Source organism: Corvus moneduloides, chromosome 13, assembly GCF_009650955.1.
Source record: "Corvus moneduloides isolate bCorMon1 chromosome 13, bCorMon1.pri, whole genome shotgun sequence".
NCBI lineage: Eukaryota > Metazoa > Chordata > Aves > Passeriformes > Corvidae > Corvus > Corvus moneduloides.
This window is the reverse complement of record NC_045488.1, coordinates 13,986,298-14,004,811: the sequence shown is the minus strand read 5'-3', so window position 1 is coordinate 14,004,811 and position 18,514 is coordinate 13,986,298. Positions and strand designations below refer to the sequence as shown.

The following is an 18,514-nucleotide window of genomic DNA, read 5'->3' as shown; positions in this document are numbered from 1 at the left end:
TCCAAATGAGATTTTAAAAAAGAACAAGCACCCCACAACACACAGAGCTTTAAAACAGAGCTGTTTTTCCTTTCCAATTTTTTTTTTTAAACGGTGTGGGGGGTGTGAGTAAGGAGAGAGGAGGACAACCCAGCAGCCAAAGAGGAAAAAGAAAAATCAACATATTCTGGGTTTGTTTGGCTTTTCAGATCTTACAGACTCTAGAGCATTTGTCAAGTTTCCAGTGAAACAGCTTTGTTTCCTGATACAAACATCCCTCTGGAGGCTGTTGCCACTGATTCTTTTTCCTCAGCTGGGGCCTGATTCAGCTCCCACTGAAACCAGCTGGATTTTTCCTTTTGTTGTACTCTGGACCTCTTGTAGCTGAAAACCAGCTATGCCCACAGGAGCTTGCTTGCCAGAATTAAATTTGGTGCAAAGTTGTTCCTGTACAGTTCCTCCACAGCTGAAAGGCATCTCACTAAAGAACCCAAATCTGGGCAATTTCTGAGGATGATTTTGCTCTGGGGTCATTAACGACATGAGAACCACCTGTGCTTGGGTGCTGGTCCAGCCAGGCTGCCTTGGCTCGTGCAGGGGTATCCACTGAAAGCACTGCAACCACTGGCACTGCCCATTCATGGCTCAGAAGCAGGATTCTGCACTGACAGTGCTTGCGGAGGTTGGCCTTGAAGCCCATTACTCACCTTTTGTGAACTGCCAGCAAGAAGCAGTGACTCTTGCTGGTCACCTGAACAATCCTCTTAAAAATAATAAAATGGCACCGTTGATCTATCACCGGTCATTCAGCCATCGGACTGCTGGCATTGGCTTTTGCTTTCCCTAGTGCCTTCTTCTAAACCAGGTTTTCACTGATTCCATAGCCAGCTGTTGGCTTCTAGTCACTCCCAGGAGTGCCTCACAACACACTCTAGAATGTGAGAGATCTGCTGTATCAAGACAGCCATAAAAGTGAAGGAAAACAAGGCTTGTGAAAATAAACAAGCTGCACCTCTGATTGGCAATCCCACCTAGTTCATTCCCTTACAATCGTACTAATCATTAGGACTCTTGCAATGTTTCCCAAGGAGAGGAAATGAAGTTTCTGAGATGGGAAAGGATATGAAATTTCCTGACCAGACTGAGGCACAGGTGCCTGGTATCTGGGATGTTATGCAGTATTTACCAAGGGAAATGCTGCTGCTGGATTTTTTGCATGCCTCTAAAATTGTTGTCCATCCCCCCTTGAAAAAGAAGTGCCATTATGCATTTCATAATGCCTCCAGCTCTGAGAAGATGCTGAGGGCCAAGCAGCTGTGATTCTCTTATAAAGTACTTTGGCATCTGATGCCCCCTCCCCCATCCCTGCAGATTTAGTGTCAAAAGCTCTCTAAGGAAAAAGCCACATATGAAAAAAACATCTTTGATGGAATGAACTATAACCAGCTACTAAATCAATTGAGTTAGGAAATTCCCATTCCTTCCTCCATTCATCCAGAACCAAATCTCCTGTGGGAAGCCATTATTATTTGGATGTTAAAATCCTCTTCCTGTACCAAAAAACATTTCTGGAGCTGCAACAGCACAAAAACCTTGTTTATTAAATCCATGGGAAAATAATTCCACCTCCAAAGAGCTGAATGCTAGGCCACTGTCTGTCCACTGCCTGAAGTTCTTAGTGAAACAGCTGGGGAGCCTGAAGGAAATGTCTGATGACATCATCACTAAGCAATATCAAATTAAGAATGTAGATCATCATTTCACTCACACATCATTTGAGAACATTTTCAAGAAAGGAAATGAAAAGTTACATTGTTGCCACCTGTGTTGATTACTCTTATGAATTAAGAGAGCCCAAATTACTTTTTTTTCCCTATATGTTTTAAGGAAAGACAATATAAAAAAAGAGGCAGTGAGCATGCAGGAATCCCCAGTGAATGTAAAAATCAGTTCCATTTCCCAAATCCAGGGCTAGCCCCTGGCTTAACAGGAGAGAGAATTTGTAGTGCCATGAAACCAAAATTCCTTCAACTAAGAGCTGCAAAAGAGGTATTAGTTCTGTGCTGTATCTTAATTAATTATATTTATACACACACTCATAAAGATAGTTGTTTAGTACTTCCTTGGTGGTATATAGTAACAAAAACACAAAACACATTTTCTCCCTGGTCTAGATTTTGCTACTACTGCACTGAAGATTAGAATGTCCAGCCTGGCTTTGTACACATCCCTTCTTCTTTGAATACTTATCACTCCAATTACCTGCATGGTTTGAAATGAACATTAAGTTGCTAATTATTACTAAGCCAGCTGGGACAGATGGCTACTGAAACAAGAGATTGTAGTTGTTTTATTTGCAAAGCTAAATTTGCTTTGTGTCATGCTAAAAACGTTTACTCTTGGCTTGATTTCAAAACTGATGAGCATCCAAAATGCTATTGAACTCAGTGTGCAATGCTTGTGAAATGCAGGTCTTGTGCAAAATGCAATGTATGATTTTCTTCCAACTACATGTCAGCAGTCTCAAAGTAACTTGGAATTTTTACATTGTAACTTTGGAGTTTACTTTTCCTTTGTATACTTGTTGGTATGATGTGGTATCTTCAAGGCTCTGAACAGTCACTTGACCTGTAGGATGAGTCAGATTGCTTTCTTGATCAGCGCTGTGGAACTCTGTCAACAGAGGATATATATAATTAACCACAGGCAGGATTTGCACCTAGTGAAGACATGGTGGGACCATTATCTTGCAAAGTTCTAGCAAAAGATCTATGAGATCACGTGTATGTGAACAAGAGGTTATTGTCAGTACCAGGAGGGCTGTTCTTTTTAGGAAAATCCACGCCCTTTCCATCTTTCCTTTGGAAAGGAAAAGAAATTGGCCAGAGAGCTATGTGATGAGATCTCATGAGAATGATGCCACTCCCAGGGGCATCATGTTCACAGGGGCAACTAGGAACTTCCCCCAGGCCTGTCACATTGCACTGTTTGGAACGGCCCCTCCCATCCCCCCCAACTTCACGTACCCCAGCACCTGCACTCCCAGCTCCCCAGCACCCCCAGCTCTCCTTCTGCCCTGCTCTGCTGGCCCCTTTGGCGTCACTGGGGAACAAAGTTACTTGGTTTCCTCCTTAGCCCACTGCACACCAACTGCAGCCAGACTCTTCACTTACAGCAGGCGTTGTGTGCTTTGCCTTTGGGTTTGTTCTTGGCTAAACCACTGCACTGACAGGGACACCTCAGTACAGCAGCAAAGTTTGCCTTTTATCTTCTTGCTCTGACGTGACTGCCCTTACTGGCTCTGCTGAGAGTAAATGGCAAACAAAATGTTTGTGTATTCCAAGATTTTTCAAGTGCTCCCTTCTTCCCTTTGCCTTTTGGCACAATGCTATTGATAGCACCCAACAGGCCAGATTATTTAACTACCACAATACCACATAGCAAATGCATGACACACTATAGACTTTTTCTTCTCCCTGCTGCATATCACAAAGGTAACACCAGGACTCAAACAAAAATAAATTACCTCAGTAACTCCTGGAAAACTCAAGTGGTTAATCAGTTACCTTTTATTTACATATATATGCTTAATGCTGAATTAAGTTGTAAAAACCAAAGGCTGATTTATAGCCCCAGTCAGCCTTAATTAACATTGATTCCAGGGGAATAGTAAATGTGAATAGCCTTCACAATTGAGGTTGAACAATGAACTCACTGGGTGTTGTCCAATTTGTAGCATGATTTACATGGAAGCAAGCCCTTCTTTTTCTAGGGTTACCCCTTTTTTATCTGGTGTTTAGGATGGGTTATATATAATCCATAGATAGGAACATTTGCTGTCAAATATTCTCCCTGATTTAGAGTTAGCCTTTGCCATGGTCACTATAAATAAGGGAGAAAAAAAACCCAATTTGAGGCTTTGCAGGGATTCCTTGTTCTTGCAATGTGTCATCACTTCTCCATTTCATGGCATTTTTACGAAGTGGCCATAATGAAAGTCAGATTAAATGTACAGGATATATACGTTTAATCAACAGCCATTGGAGTCAGTAGTGCTGGAAGAGTTATAAAAGCCCCTGTGAATGCAAATTTATTGCAAAAGAATCTGCGTCTCAGTGGTAGGAATATCTGCTGAATGGTACTACCTGACACAGAACACCTAAAACTTTCAAAAGTGAATTATTTAAGTGTAAGGCTTTGCTAGTAAAGCCGCCAGCTGCTGGATTTCAAGACTTGAAACTGTTCCAAAACATGGGACTAGGTACTTTATTTGTGCACTAGAGTAAATACTCTGAATTTACTGCCAATTTAAATGTGCTCAGTTTACAGTAATGAGCTTGTATAGGCAATACCTTGTTTATAGAAAGTGGAACAGGAAGAAACTAACATTAACCATTAACAGTAGCAATTTCTCTTGCTTTCAGCTCTAACTTATGCCAAATAGATCCTTTCCATGTCCTATCTGAAATATTTACTATTACTTTTCTTTTTCTAAATCTGTGGGATAAATGGAGCATTCAATAAAATCATACAGCTTTTCCTTCCAGTCAGCTTGAATTGCAGCACTCTTTTGTAATTCCAAGGCTCTATTTCTCATTCCCATTGTGAAATGCATTTCAAGAACAAATATATGTCCTGTGTACTAGCAAACCTGATGATAGGTGTTAATCCCAGCAGAATGGAGTTAACATTTTTTAATCTATTTTAAAAAGATCAGACCACTTCTCTAAGGGAAGTGTATTGAATTGTGGCTGCCACGATTTCTCAGGTTCTTGTACTCAACCAAACTGCTTTATTCTTTCAATGCAGCTCACACAAGAAGCCCATGTGTTTATGTACATCCTGTCACCTTAAACAAACATGCTTACATCTTCTCTGGCCATCTGCTCCTGAAGCTGGAAGTTTTTCTCCCTTCCCCTCCCTCCTCAGCACCCTCAACACACACACACTGGGTGCAGAGTTAACTCTGAGAAAACTCAATGGAAAGCACCAAATAAATTCCTTCTTCCACACAGGCCACAGACCTCAGTGTTTCTTTGCTTCACTTACAGTCTGAAAGTGACAATGATACACCAGAGGATTTTGGCTTATGGTATTAGTCACTAGAGATCATACTGGTGATTCTTGCACTCTCTCATTTTGGGTTAGCTTCAGAGTGTCCTAACAGGGACCAGTACCTGGGTTTGCCAAACAGTGTAATCACTGATCAGGAAGGCACCAGCACGGTCTGAGGAGCTCACAGTCCAAGGACACAAACAGGTTCAGGATAAATTAGAGCGTGCAAAGAAAGCAATGGTAGTGGTGTGGTAGGTCCTGGGTTCAGCAACCTCTGAAAACCTAAACAAAAGGGGCAAGGGGGAGTTAAAGAAAGGACAGAATCTGGAATGGATGGAGGGGCACACAGCAAGGAGGCTGAAGTTTGAGGCATAGGGAAGATGAGGAAACACAACAGAAATGCATCCATAATAGCAAAAGCACATGTAATTGTTGGGTTCCATGTACGGTTATTCTACCACCAGGGCATTTTCCAGGCAGGCACAGGTTCCTCCCACACACAGCTGCAGGGAGCTGGGCACGAGTGAGCTCTGAAGCAGGAGCTGTGTCACTGCAGTTACAGTGGCACCGAGCCTGAGCTAATAAGCCCTGCTGAGAGGAACACAGCTACAGGACTTCCATTTGGCTTGGAGAATAGGTTGAGCAAGCTCATGTCTGGTAACTGAAAACTCTACAGATGTATTTTTGCCTTCATGTGTATAAAGATGGGCCAGTTTCTCTTACCTGTGTATCTCTGACTGGAACTGAGACTCCTCAAGCTTTCAAAGGGTCCCTGTCTCTATAAACAAAGCCCTGTATGCAAAAAAAACCCCAGGTGGTGAACATTCCTTCTCTCTATGCATGAACTCCTGCCTTCAGTGAAGTCAGGGGTAAAATTCCTGTGTATTTCAACGACGCCAGGACATCCTCTTACACATTTAAAGTTGTATTTCATGGAATCCAATGAAAGTACATTGATATCTGGACTCCCAGGAACCCAAATGGTGCCTGAAATTTTTGAAAACTTTCATTCTTAGAAAGATTTAAAAGACAGGAAGAGTCTGAGTACCTGGAAAACTTTTCGCTCAAGTCATTTTCATGTAGTGACTTCTTTAATATTTGCTAATAAATAATTACATCCTATTCTTGAAAGTCATTCAGCAGAAAATAACTGACATGTATGCAGCTACCAGTAAAAATCTACTTTAAATAAACTCATTTGTCATTACCTTTCTCAAGACAGCTCTTGTCAGCACCATTACCATTTAAATTTGTTTTGCCCCTGACAATTAAAATGATATCAGCACTGAGAGAATTTAACAATTTCCATTGTTCCTAGCAGATAAGCAAGTTAGTTTTGTGCTGCAAGCCATCACTGTAGCCATAATTAACTGTGTATTGAAGAACTGTGATGTTTGAGATTATTCAGCCTTGACTGGGATGTATCAGTGACTAAATGTTTACTTACTGAACTGAATGATTATTCCAAATCCTTGTCTTGTCTCCAGCAGTTTCAAGGCTTTTTCTCTGATACAGGTATTTCTTATTTTAGTTTGTTACAGTTTTTGAACCAAATCTGAACATCAACCGATGTTTAGACTTTTATGTTGCTTCTATAATGACACTACTATAGAATACAGAAAGACATCTCGGGCTGGCCTCAGCATGAACTCCTGAAAACTGTGATTTTCACATGAAAAAATAATTTTCAGTTCTTTTGTATTAGAATCTGCAGCTTTTTTCAGGAGTTTGTTGTTACATACATTACTGTTTGTTCATGCAGGAGACCTGATGACTTTTTTTCCTTTTCTAGATTTTCATCAATAATGAGTGGCAGAATTCTGAAAGTGGAAGGATATTCCCAGTATATAATCCAGCAACAGGAGAACAGATCTGTGAGATTCAAGAAGCTGACAAGGTAATGTATCCTATGAATGGCTATATGTTTAATGTATAAATTAAATGTATAACAGGTAATAGAAATGTATAAATAGATCAAAGCAACTAATCCAGAACAGCACTGTTGGACAGTTCTTTTATTAATCATCATTTCAAAACCCATCACGTGACTAAGTTTGTATAACAGCCCATTCCATAAACCTGGTTGTGTTATTTACCTGTGTCTTCAATTTGTTTCTTCCTTTTCACAGGTTGATACAGACAAAGCAGTGAGGGCAGCTCGGCTGGCTTTTTCCCTTGGTTCCGTTTGGAGGAGAATGGATGCATCGGAAAGAGGCCATCTTTTGGATAAGTTAGCAGACTTGGTCGAAAGGGACAGGGCAATTCTTGCTGTAAGTGGCGCATAAAAATCAACAGTTAAATCAGTTGTCAGTTTTTACATTCTGAGAGCCAATTAGCTCATGAATGGGTTGATACGAATTGTATGCGAAATGGCTTCCTGGCTGAAATGGGTCTGTCCACTTACGACGTGATGCAAAACCCATAAAAATCAACAAGAGCCTTCCAATGGGCTCAGATCAGCTTTAAATTGGACATCACGCAAAAGCAGTGAATGCACTCATGTGTGTGCCTGGCATGCACACCTGCAACTCTTCTAGAATAAGAAATGGCAGGTTGGAATGATTTGTGCAGATGGGAAGGGAAGGGCAGGTGAGATGCTTAGGGACACTCAGCTGGTGACACAAATTCCGAGTGTGGCACCGTTTCACTCTCGGATGAAGCCATCGCAATGGTGGCATTGTTAATGTTGTTTTCCGCATGTCAAGTGCTTTGAACTAAGCCTGTGAACATCTTAATTCCAGCTTTGTCAACACTTAAATCATCTTACCACCGGCGGATACTGTAAAATCGCCATGGGGAGAAGGAAGTGCACAGCAAATCAAGTTTACTCTGCCTGTCATTTAATTTTTATTTCTAGAGCCGAGTTCTTTACTGAGTTGCACTGCAGGCAGTGACGTTAATTGCTCTTGGGGATATAAGTCAGTGCAGAACTAGGCCTCCATTCTTTTCTATAGAAACTCATTTGATGGTTGGTGTGTTACACGCAAGCATCCTTTGCCCATTCTTAATGATTTCTATTAGACAGCTATTGAGAATGAGTTAAGCTACTCAACATCTTAGGATATTTTATTGGATTTTTTTTGCTAAATGATCTTAGGAACCCCTAAGAGGATAGCTTATAAGATAATTTAAAAATAGGAATATTAACTAAAAAGTAAAGACATTAGCTTGTTAATTTATGAGCTTCCCTAGAGGAAAGTTTGTTTATTTAATGGCAATAAATAAACTGGCTGTACAGTATAGATATCTCAGACCTCAGCAGGAGTCTTGGCAACCATATAGAGAAATTTTTATATTCACATCAATTATATAAAGAGGGATGTGTCCATTCTTCTCTTTATGGATTCAGATCATTAATACAGGGTTACAAGGAGCCCCTTCTCAGCTGTTATCATTAACATAACAGAACCCAGTTTGACAGGCATTTTTATCTTGGCTCCTGATTAAAGCAATTCAGCATTTATAGATCTGGACCAAACACAGTGGCTATTAGGTTCAAAGTACACAAAGGCACATGTACATGCATGTGGCTACACACACAAACCCACAAGACAGACAGACAGACACACACAAACACACAAATATGTTCTTAAAATCACAGCGATTCCAGAATACTCCAGGAGAAACCAGTTTGGTTTTTTTTAAGGAAAACACTTTTTGTTCACATTTGCGAAAAGAAGTAATAAAGGGGACCAGATAATTGTTCTGAACCTTCTGGGTTAAAACTACACCAAGGTGCAACTGATTGGTCTTCATTAAAATCTTTGTCATGATTCAAGAGCTGTTAAAATGGTGAATACTTAAGTATGATAGTTCAAAAATGTTACTATACTTACATCTCTTAACTTTTTCTTGTCCTGCAGACTATGGAATCACTGAACAGTGGCAAACCATTCCTCCAAGCTTTCTATGTAGATCTCCAGGGAGTCATAAAAACCCTGAGGTATTATGCTGGTTGGGCAGACAAAATCCATGGAATGACCATTCCTGTAGGTAAGGGGAATTAAAGCACAGCTATGCACCTAAACCTTTCATGGCCAGACTAAGGCTTAGTAACTTACAGCTTCGTGGAAAGCAGAGGAGAAGCCTGGGTTGCTCTTACAGTGTGTATTGTGTTGCTGAAGCAGATGTTTGAAATTCAGCACTGGGGGCCCTGCTCTTGTTCTGCCCCATATGCACATGTGAGGAGGGCTTGGTTTCATGTGTCCATCTGAGAAGGAGATAGCTCAATACCTACACTTAAATACTGATACATGTATAAAAATGCACAACATATAAGCCTGAAAAACACCTTGGAACTCGTGAAAATAGTGTTGGGTGCCTGTTTAAGAAACAGTACCATTATGTATAGATCTTGTTTCTATATATCTTCTCATTGCTTATGCAAATAATTTTACTTGCGACCGACACTGGATCTAACTTAATTTATACTTTGAGAGTGCTCTTAATGTTACTGTAGAGAACTACATACATATGAGATATATTTTGCTATAGATGCTTCTTCAAATTATTCAGTGGGATGAATTTGATATTATATATATGAGATAAACCTTCATGCATGCTAGGAAATTATTATGTTCTTACTCTTTTACTAAAGAGATACAAAAAAATCCTTACCATTATTTTTATTTAACAAGTCTCTTCCTCCTGCCCCTCCCTCCCAGCTGTTTAACAAATATAGGCTGCATTTTCTGATGCGAATATATTCATTTACAGTCTGGACTAGATGTACCAAATGCTAGGATTACACAACATGGCAAAATAGCAGAAAATGACTTTATGTAGGTGCAGTCATTAAGATAAATGTACAAATCTTTCACCTGCATAAAATAAAACTCTGGAATAACATTAAGGAAAATGAACATTCATTATGTGGATTCTTTTTGGCTTCATGGTGCACGTCCCTTGCACATGCATGTTTATTCCTCTTTACCCAGTAAGGCCAGGAGGGCACACTCAGGGGTAAATGCCCTTTGCTATAGCCCAGTTATTTCCCTGGTGTTTCGCTGTGTGGCACACTATCTGCAGTGCACTCACCTCTCTACAGCAAAGCACGAAACTATCCAAGTGAAGCAAGCAGATAAATTGAAAATGTGCCTCCAAAATTTTCAGAAGGGAAACATCTTATTACAGTGGTACTCCTCTTGGTGTTTCATCTTATTAAAATTGCAGGGTGCACTGACTGGTGTTTATCTTCACGATCTTATTTTCACCAAAGAAATGACAATAATAATATTTCAGGTGTAGACATTCCTGCAAGGACTCAAAGTTTTCCACAGTCATTTAGGCTGAGATTGATAAATCCCAGTTTTGCTGCTTGTACTTCATGTTTAATCATACAAAAGTGCAGACCGCACCATAAATTCATGTGTTCAGCAAATTTCCTGTTCCCTAATCTCTTTCTCTCTGGTCGGTGAATGCCTCCTTCTCACTCTTTAGCCCCACAGGTACACAGAAATTAGGTCAGCCAACAAAAGGCATTACCAGATTAAGGAGAATAAATATTCTCTGTTTATTCTTGGTTTCAAGTACCTTATGGGATAAAACCTGATTTTTTTTCAGTGAGGTGGGCTATGCTGGGCAAAAGGAAGGCACATTTTCAGTATGCCTTCCTCAATGCAAACTTTGTGCTAACACAGTTTTCAGTAGTGTAGAATCGTAAGTCCATTCACATATCTTCAGGGTATCAACTAGTTCTTCATGTAACACTTCTCTTTATTCCTCTACTTTCACACCATAAATTTGTCATTCTCATGAGGCTATTTTAGGGCAAAGCCGGTGTTAAACAATGGTGCTCTTTACGTTCACTTACCATCAGCTCACCAAAGGTAAACAAACAACACAACAAAACCAAAAAACCCCCCCTATTAAATCTTCTCTTTCTATTTAGTATGCTAATAAATCTGAAACCTCCCAATCTTTTGTTGTTGTTGTTGTTGTTGTTTTTGAAGTTTTCTTTTATAACTAAAATAAAAATAGGCAACTAATAGACAAGTAGAACAGTGTGTTTTACAGTCACATTCCTTTTGGTCCCAGAGCTACAAAACCTTCAGACTGCCCTTTGCTTGCTCCCATGCGTAAAGCCTTGATGATTTAAATTAAAACAGAATGAAGCTAGACCCGAAACTGTTAAACTAATAAACTGAATGCAAGCAGAGATGTATCTTTAAAGCAATATATGGTATTATATATTTTAAAGAACCAACTCAGCTCTCCTCACCCCCTTGTTTGCTGTGTCCTGCTATATGAGGCATAGAACTCTATTATGGTTGTTATGCAAATAAAATATCCAGGATGGAGACTCCTGATGGAAATCTGAGCAAACACATCTGTGGAAGATATTGCTGTCCCAAAGTGAGATCCCTGGATAAATGGGACTTGCTTTCTGATTAAAAAATGAAAGTCTTTGGGCCAGGTGCTAAGCAGCTGCAAATTGATCTTGCTCTATATTAATATCAGTGAGGACTCAGAATGACAGTTTACTTCAGCTGAGTATATTAAAAATATCCCTTTAAGACAAAATTTTAGATTGGATGTAAGATCAGCGTCAGATCCCTCTCAGGCAGTGTTCTTCTGGCAGCCAGCTAGTAAAGGATAAGAGTAACAATCATCAGCCACAGCATCTTAGAATAAGTGTCATTAGCATGACTTAAAACTCTCAAACATTTTAAGAATGTCCTGTATAATTTCTAAGCACAAGGGAGCTTTCTATGCTCACTGTTTAGAATAACAGAATTAAGCTCACTTAATTGTTGAGCTATTTTGCCATGGTAACAGCTTGTTCTACATTATGGACAAGGTGGCTCTTAGATCCATCTTTGGCCCGTCCAGAGACATCCAAGGCTTCTGAATAACTTCAAGTCACATATGTTCCCAAAGATATTGTTAGAAAGCAACCTCAAAAATCCCATCTTGACAGAAAGTCTGTGGATGATGAACTTTGGAAGTAGGTGTCAAAAGGGGCAGCTGTCTAGAGTCTAGTGGGAGACAGCAGGGAGAGCAGCTCTGCATGGGAGGCACCGCTCTGCGGAAAGAACGTTCTGCCTACATTGGGCAGAATTAACCACCATTTGTCTGCCTTGGCAAGAGGTTCAGGTTATCTATAACTGTGTGATGAAGCACGCAGACATGTGGCAGTGATTATGCAGTGATGATCTAAAGTCAGACAGTGCTAATGTAACTGTGTTACTGTTATGTTGCCACCATCCTTCTGGCTGAGAACACACCTCTCACAGTACTACCAAGTACAAGCTGGTATTTTTAGCCGACTCCTCTGTGTTTCTCTTGAGCACTTGGTTTTGCTTGTATGTACTTCTCTGTATTTTGACTTCTACTTCGCTTCTGTCTGATCTGATGAATCTTCCTATGGTCTGTGAACCACTGCTATAATCTGTGAAAGATAACCTGGAAAACCCAACTGATCATCTCAGTCTGTGACACAAATATTCTCATCTCCACTGGGGAGTTGTTAAACATCTGGAGATCAAAACGTTGCAACGATGTTTTGTCAATGCAGTGCAAACAAACTGATAAACTATTTTCTTCTGACTTTTCCTGATGTGAATCTTTTTTCTCTCTTTCCCTTCCTCCTTTATTTTCTCTGCTCTGTCCCTTGGCTTGGTTGCAAACTATTGTTACCTTTCTCATAATTATTCTGTATCTGGCCCCCAGCTGACATATTATCTACTCTAGCTCAGGTTTCTACTAAGCAAATCCTGTAAAGTAGATGGATAGAAATAAGCAGACCTGAAAATAAGTTATTTCTAATCAAATTCAAGTTGAAGTCTTTTCTTAAACCCAAGAAATTTTAAGGATTAACCTGTTTATTGTTACCAGATATATCTTAGAGGACATTGCAGCAGGTTCCCAAAACACACTCTCTATTGTGAAGTTAGGCCCTTCCCCAATATCGCACAAGGGTAGCTGCAGCTCTGGACTGAACGGGGGAGAGGCCGGGGCTGCCACTTCCCAGCCCAGCCTGGGAGGGAAAGCACATACCCTGTGTCAGACAGAACAATGGGAGCAAAAGCCCTGTAATCTCTCCTCCTCCTCTTACTCCCTTCCGCTGTCTGACCTTTTCTTATCCTGGTAAATCATCTCCTGCCATTAAGCCTAGGTAACCTTCTCATCATTCTCACATACTTAGCTGAAATTATTTTCCCAAGTTAAGAGATTTGAGTTTTTCTAGATGACCAAGCACTACAGGCCAAGGGGCACATTCAGCTCATGCCTTTAGCACAGCCTTTCCCTCAGCTGTAGCCTCACTGAAAACCATCTGACCTAAATTCATTGAGGTACAAAGGTGCAGTAAATCTATTTTGGACAGATACAGGCCAAACACGCTAACAAAGCTACTGGTTAGACAGTACCTTAACAGATCCTTTAACTGGTCCCCACACACCAGGTCCCTTTCTGGCTCTTTGTAAACTGGGAAGAAACCTGCATATGTAACCTCAGCATGTGCACCCAGACCACAGAAGTAAATGATGCTCAGTGACACAAGTCACAAACTTTCCCTCTTCATTCCACATCTACAGGTTGTGGTACATCATTCCATCACTTCACACTGCCTGTGTCCTCAATGGCAGATGAGTCAGCTGAATATTACTCTATAACCCCACAGCGGGTTGTAGATACACCTTTATATCGCTGTGTTCCACTCATGCATTTCAGGAAATTGCCTTTGTGACTTTTTCTTCACTTCTCTCACCCTTAAATCAGCTGAGGCTTCCATGCTACTGCAATTTTTTGTGCAGTACAGCTCTTTCCCAAGGAACAAAGCAGGTTACTTTCTGATGGGAAGTCTGATTCCTTTGTTCTACAGAAAGAACAATTAGGTTGCTCCTGAACCTAGGTTTCCCATGCTGGCTCACAAAAAAACACTTCCATGACTTCTTTATTTCTTTTACTGCCATCAAAGGCTGATCCTTAGAGGTTTTTTCTCCCCTTTATTTCAATTTTTTTTTTTTTGTTCTGCCAAGTCAAACTGCACTTGAGAGTAACCATGCTCATCTGTTTCAGATGGAGATTATTTTACATTTACAAGACATGAACCCATTGGAGTGTGTGGACAGATCATCCCTGTGAGTATCTCTACTAGTGCTTTCTATTTATTTTCATTTGAACCAGCTCTCTTTAAAGACACATAAAACATGGTCTTCAGCTATGTGTGTTTTCCATTACGAAAAAAGCTGAGCTCATATTGTTGACATATCTTTAACAGCCTCCCTGCAAATGCTTATTTGAACATGCTAATAGGGTTTAGGCTCTGTTATTAGGAGTTAAATTCTCAAGTCATAGAATTCACATGATTAAAACAAGCAAAGCAAAACACAGTGTTAATATGCTGTCAGTGGTTATGGATGTTCACACAACTTATGGAAAATTGATGCTTTGCTGTGGTAGTCTCTTTATTTATTTAGTTTTTACTGTGATTTAACAGGCTCCTCAGTTCCTGGGAGATTGTGATGTATTTTAATTCCATTCTTTCCTGCTATTTCTTTTACAAGGCTGGAGAAGTAAAGGAAACTCCAGGAGACATATCATTGCAATTAACATTGTGTAGCTAATAGAAGACATGAAATGTTTGTTTTATTTGTTGTGAGAGAGAAACACATCATTTCATCAAATCCAGTGCTCCCCCCTACACCCCAACAGACACCCTCATAATAAAATCTTGCTGAACATTGCATGGGAATTGCACTGAGAGGGTAACTTTTTCAGAAGAGCCAGTTAACCAGCTTTGGCAGAAATTTCAGTGGGAGGCTTACATATAGCTATTAAAATATTGCATGGAAGCTTTTTTGTTTGACAAAACACTGGAGGACTGATCAGGCCATTCTCAGAAATTTTTGTTGATGTCGATTTTTTATTTTGTTCATGTTACCACAAAGCCACTAAACAGAAACACGGAGCAATTCCATTACAAGAGGAGCAGCCAGAAAAGATTACTTTAACAATGTTAAGCCCTTTTTCCCTATTTAGATTTGTTGTTATTTCATGTCTTTGTTAAGGGGTGGCTTCTGTGTTTGGCACTCGGCAGAAACCCACAGAAACATGCAATGACTCAGAGAGTCTGTGGCTACAGCCGTCCTGCAAACACCTACACACTCTCCTAACTTGGTCCTTATGAATGAAAGATTCCACAGCTCTGTCCCCATTTCTCAGCCAGGCACATGGATAAGCATTTACTAAATAACAACCCCAACACCTAACCCCAGTGTTGCTGGACATCTCTTATGCTTGTTTCATTGAGCTTAACTGACAGATCTGCTGAAGAAACTTGGCCACAGGCCAAAAGCAGGACTCATTTAGTTTAGATGCGTAAAACTTTGTTCAGGGTACCCAGCCATCTACGATATATGTTCGTTCTTCCCTCACTTTTGTCCTCCAAAGCCTGAAGATGGCTGTCATATCCATCTATCCTAACACCACTGCTGATCTGTTCTGTATTTCCTCCATGCTACCAGCTCCAGCAGACAGCCCAGGCCACTGCATGTGCTTGGCCATTCCATGAGCAAATACATTATTCAAAAATAAAATTAAACAGCAAGTCTAACACTGAACTCCTCATCCTCTTTCACATCCCAGCTTCCATCAAAACATGTGCTCTTTGGCAGTGCTGTAGCATAAACAGGGCTGTATAGTGCCCTATAAAACTGCTGTGAGCTCTCCTTGCAGTGCCATTAGAAGTGCAGGCTGTTAGCACACTGCTGGCCCTACAGCTCCCCTCCCAGGTTTATGTACTGGAGATGGAATTAAAACATCACTTTGTCTCCGGAGTTTATAAACAACAGAGGGAGTAAAAAATTGGGTGTTCGGTGAAGGAAAGACAGTTGTGTATTTTTTCAAGCTAGCCAGGGGCTAAAGAGATGTCTGTGAGAGTGGCAGCTGATATGCATCAGGCAGCAACACATTCTGGCCAGTGGCTGACTCTGTGACTGATATTTTCTATTCTCCTTCTAAAAGAGACTGTTGTATGCATTTGTGAGAATGATTGTGCAAACACAGTTATTTTATTGCTGTGACATTTTCACTAAAATCAGCAGGACTATCCACTTAACCTGCTAGGACCAGGCCTTTGTGCAAAAGGCTCATTACTTTTATCTTTATCCACAGCATGTTTGTGCATCAAACTAATATAATTCACTACAGCATCTGCTGCAGTTAAATGAAATTGTAATGAATAACAATACAAAATTTTGTATCAGCAAAGAACTTCTCAACTTTTTTTTTACTGTTCTTTTAACATCTTCCATATAAATTTCTCAGTAGGAAGTCTTCAAAAAAATGAAATGCTTTGACTGACCATTGACATTTATGGACTTTTTATTGTAATTCCTTCAATTAAGGATTATATCATTTTGAGTATAAATTTTATATCTTAAGATGTATTCAGGGATATGAAATTTACATCCAAAAATGAACAAACATCCAAATGCATCAGAAGCAAGAACTATTTTCATGGGGGAATTAAAAGTGCCAATAGCAAAACAGTAAATTAAATAAAAAAATTGTGACTTAAAAAATTGACAGATAACATAATATTTTCTTAATGGAGATTGCAGGTGGAGGTTGTATTTCTTTGAACAAGAGAGAAAGAACTAAGAAGTCACTGTTGCTGCTTTCTTAATGGCAGTAATTTTAAAAAATCCGTGCTTTGTGCTGGGAAAGATTTATGCTGAGGATCAGCCTGAGAAATAAGTGAGGTATCAGCTTCACATCTTGAAAACAAAACACCACGGCAATATTTTTCCATCTATCAACTTTTTTTTTCCCTACAGTGGAACTTCCCCCTGCTGATGTTTGCATGGAAGATTGCTCCAGCTCTGTGCTGTGGCAATACAGTAGTTATTAAACCAGCAGAACAAACACCACTCAGTGCTCTCTATATGGGTGCCCTCATCAAGGAGGTAAGAATAATTGAGGGGAGTGATGTCTGTCTATCCTTGGAGGGAAGGAAGTACCAGCACATGCCTGGTTTAACATGCTCTATCGGTTTTCATAAGTCATGTTTACCTTTATTCATTCCTATTTTGACAGGCTGGCTTTCCACCAGGAGTTGTCAATATTTTGCCAGGATTTGGTCCAATTGTTGGTGCAGCCATAGCCTCTCATGTTGGCATTGATAAAATTGCTTTCACTGGATCCACTGAGGTAAGAGGATTAACACATTACTGTAAAATGTGAATAAATGCTTCAGTCCTTATACTACATTTCTTACTGTCACTGAGTAAAAGAGCTCCATCTAAATAACAGTGGTCTGTCCTTCCCAGCTAAACTTACGTACCACAGGACTTCCCAAGCACAAATGGCTCCTTTCCTCCAGCCCCTGCTGTGCTCGGCACCTCAGCACAGGAGATATGCCTGGAAAAATATTGCTGGGATTTCCTGTGGGCTTATGAGGATGTGAATCACATGCAAGTAGGCAGAACATCCCGTGTATATCATAGCACACATAAGTGCTGCTTTAACATCCATAATTTGTGTATCCTGCTGCACTTGGGGAAAAGGGAGAGGAAGGGAGCAAATTGTGCAAATATACTTCAACTTTGATGCTGCATTCAAGTATATTGAGGATGAGGAGGAGGCCTAAAAAGGAAAGAATGCCGGGAGAAAAGGAGATTGTCCAAGGTGTCTGTTCCCAAAATGATGGAAAGAAGCTGGCCAGAGGATGAAAGGAGTCAGTTGTCTCCAGGATGCCAAAATGTCTTGCTATGAGACTATGCTGCAGATGTTAGACAGGAGGCTCACTCTGAAGATGAAGGCTGCAGTCTACAGCAAGACTAACCCCCAAAACTCTCATCACATCTTGCTCTCAAATATGTGCCAAGCTGGCTGTTATCAGGGTTGGGGTGGGGATGACAGAGGTACTCCAGACTGAAGTCACAGGAGAAGGGGCCTTATCTCATCGTCTGAAGGCAGACAGAAAGGAATCTCTGTGGGAGTTTCAGGGCTGGTTATATTTAGAGAGTGCTAAACCCAGCCCTTTTCAATTCAAAATCTGACAAACTATTGTATGGAGGGAGCTAAACCCCAGGGATCCAGTCTCTCTTTGATATGTTTGACTCCCACTCGTGGCAGTGGAAGGCTTTATGCATCCCTGCTTTATGCAGGGATACTGCTCTTCACAGTGAGGCAATTTGCTTTTTAACTTGTGTTGATAAATTCACTGACCATGCAGCCCTGCTAGATACAATGTGGGTATCTCCCTGGTGGGCTCAAGGATTGCAGAGACCAGCTCAATATTTCAAATGAATCATTCTGGTGGAATTATTCTGTAATTGAGTTTGCAAGTCACACACAAGCCTAAATTACCAGTAAAATGTAGCTGCAGTTGTATGCTTAATTTGCACACACAGTTGTTTTGCAATTACTATCTGCCTGTACATGATTTTTTAATGACAACTTCAGATTCTAATATACACAGGTTACATTCTAAGTCAAGGGCTACATCAGATTTCAGATTATTCTATGGAAT

General features: G+C 40.3%; 1 protein-coding gene and 1 long non-coding RNA gene across 5 annotated transcripts in view; one reads left to right on the top strand and one right to left on the bottom strand.

The window, feature by feature from the left end:
• The window catches only part of LOC116450669, a 125,541-nt gene that overhangs the window by 15,071 nt on the left and 91,956 nt on the right, over positions 1-18,514 (bottom strand). The window contains exons 1-2 of one of the 2 annotated variants that reach the window (XR_004242909.1): positions 8,871-8,959; positions 7,131-7,302 (exon numbers count right to left, since the gene is read on the bottom strand). This is a non-coding gene — a long non-coding RNA (uncharacterized LOC116450669). Of the gene's footprint in view, positions 1-7,130; positions 7,303-8,870; positions 8,960-18,514 lie in introns of those variants that run through there. The other variant, XR_004242908.1, reaches the window with a different exon arrangement.
• The window catches only part of ALDH1A2 (aldehyde dehydrogenase 1 family member A2), a 75,637-nt gene that overhangs the window by 38,397 nt on the left and 18,726 nt on the right, over positions 1-18,514 (top strand). For all 3 annotated transcript variants that reach the window (XM_032123372.1, XM_032123371.1, XM_032123370.1), the window contains 6 exons: positions 6,827-6,931; positions 7,164-7,304; positions 8,898-9,027; positions 14,056-14,117; positions 16,818-16,946; positions 17,077-17,190. In XM_032123372.1, coding sequence (XP_031979263.1) covers positions 6,827-6,931; positions 7,164-7,304; positions 8,898-9,027; positions 14,056-14,117; positions 16,818-16,946; positions 17,077-17,190 — 681 coding nt within the window. The remainder of the gene's footprint in view (positions 1-6,826; positions 6,932-7,163; positions 7,305-8,897; positions 9,028-14,055; positions 14,118-16,817; positions 16,947-17,076; positions 17,191-18,514) is intronic.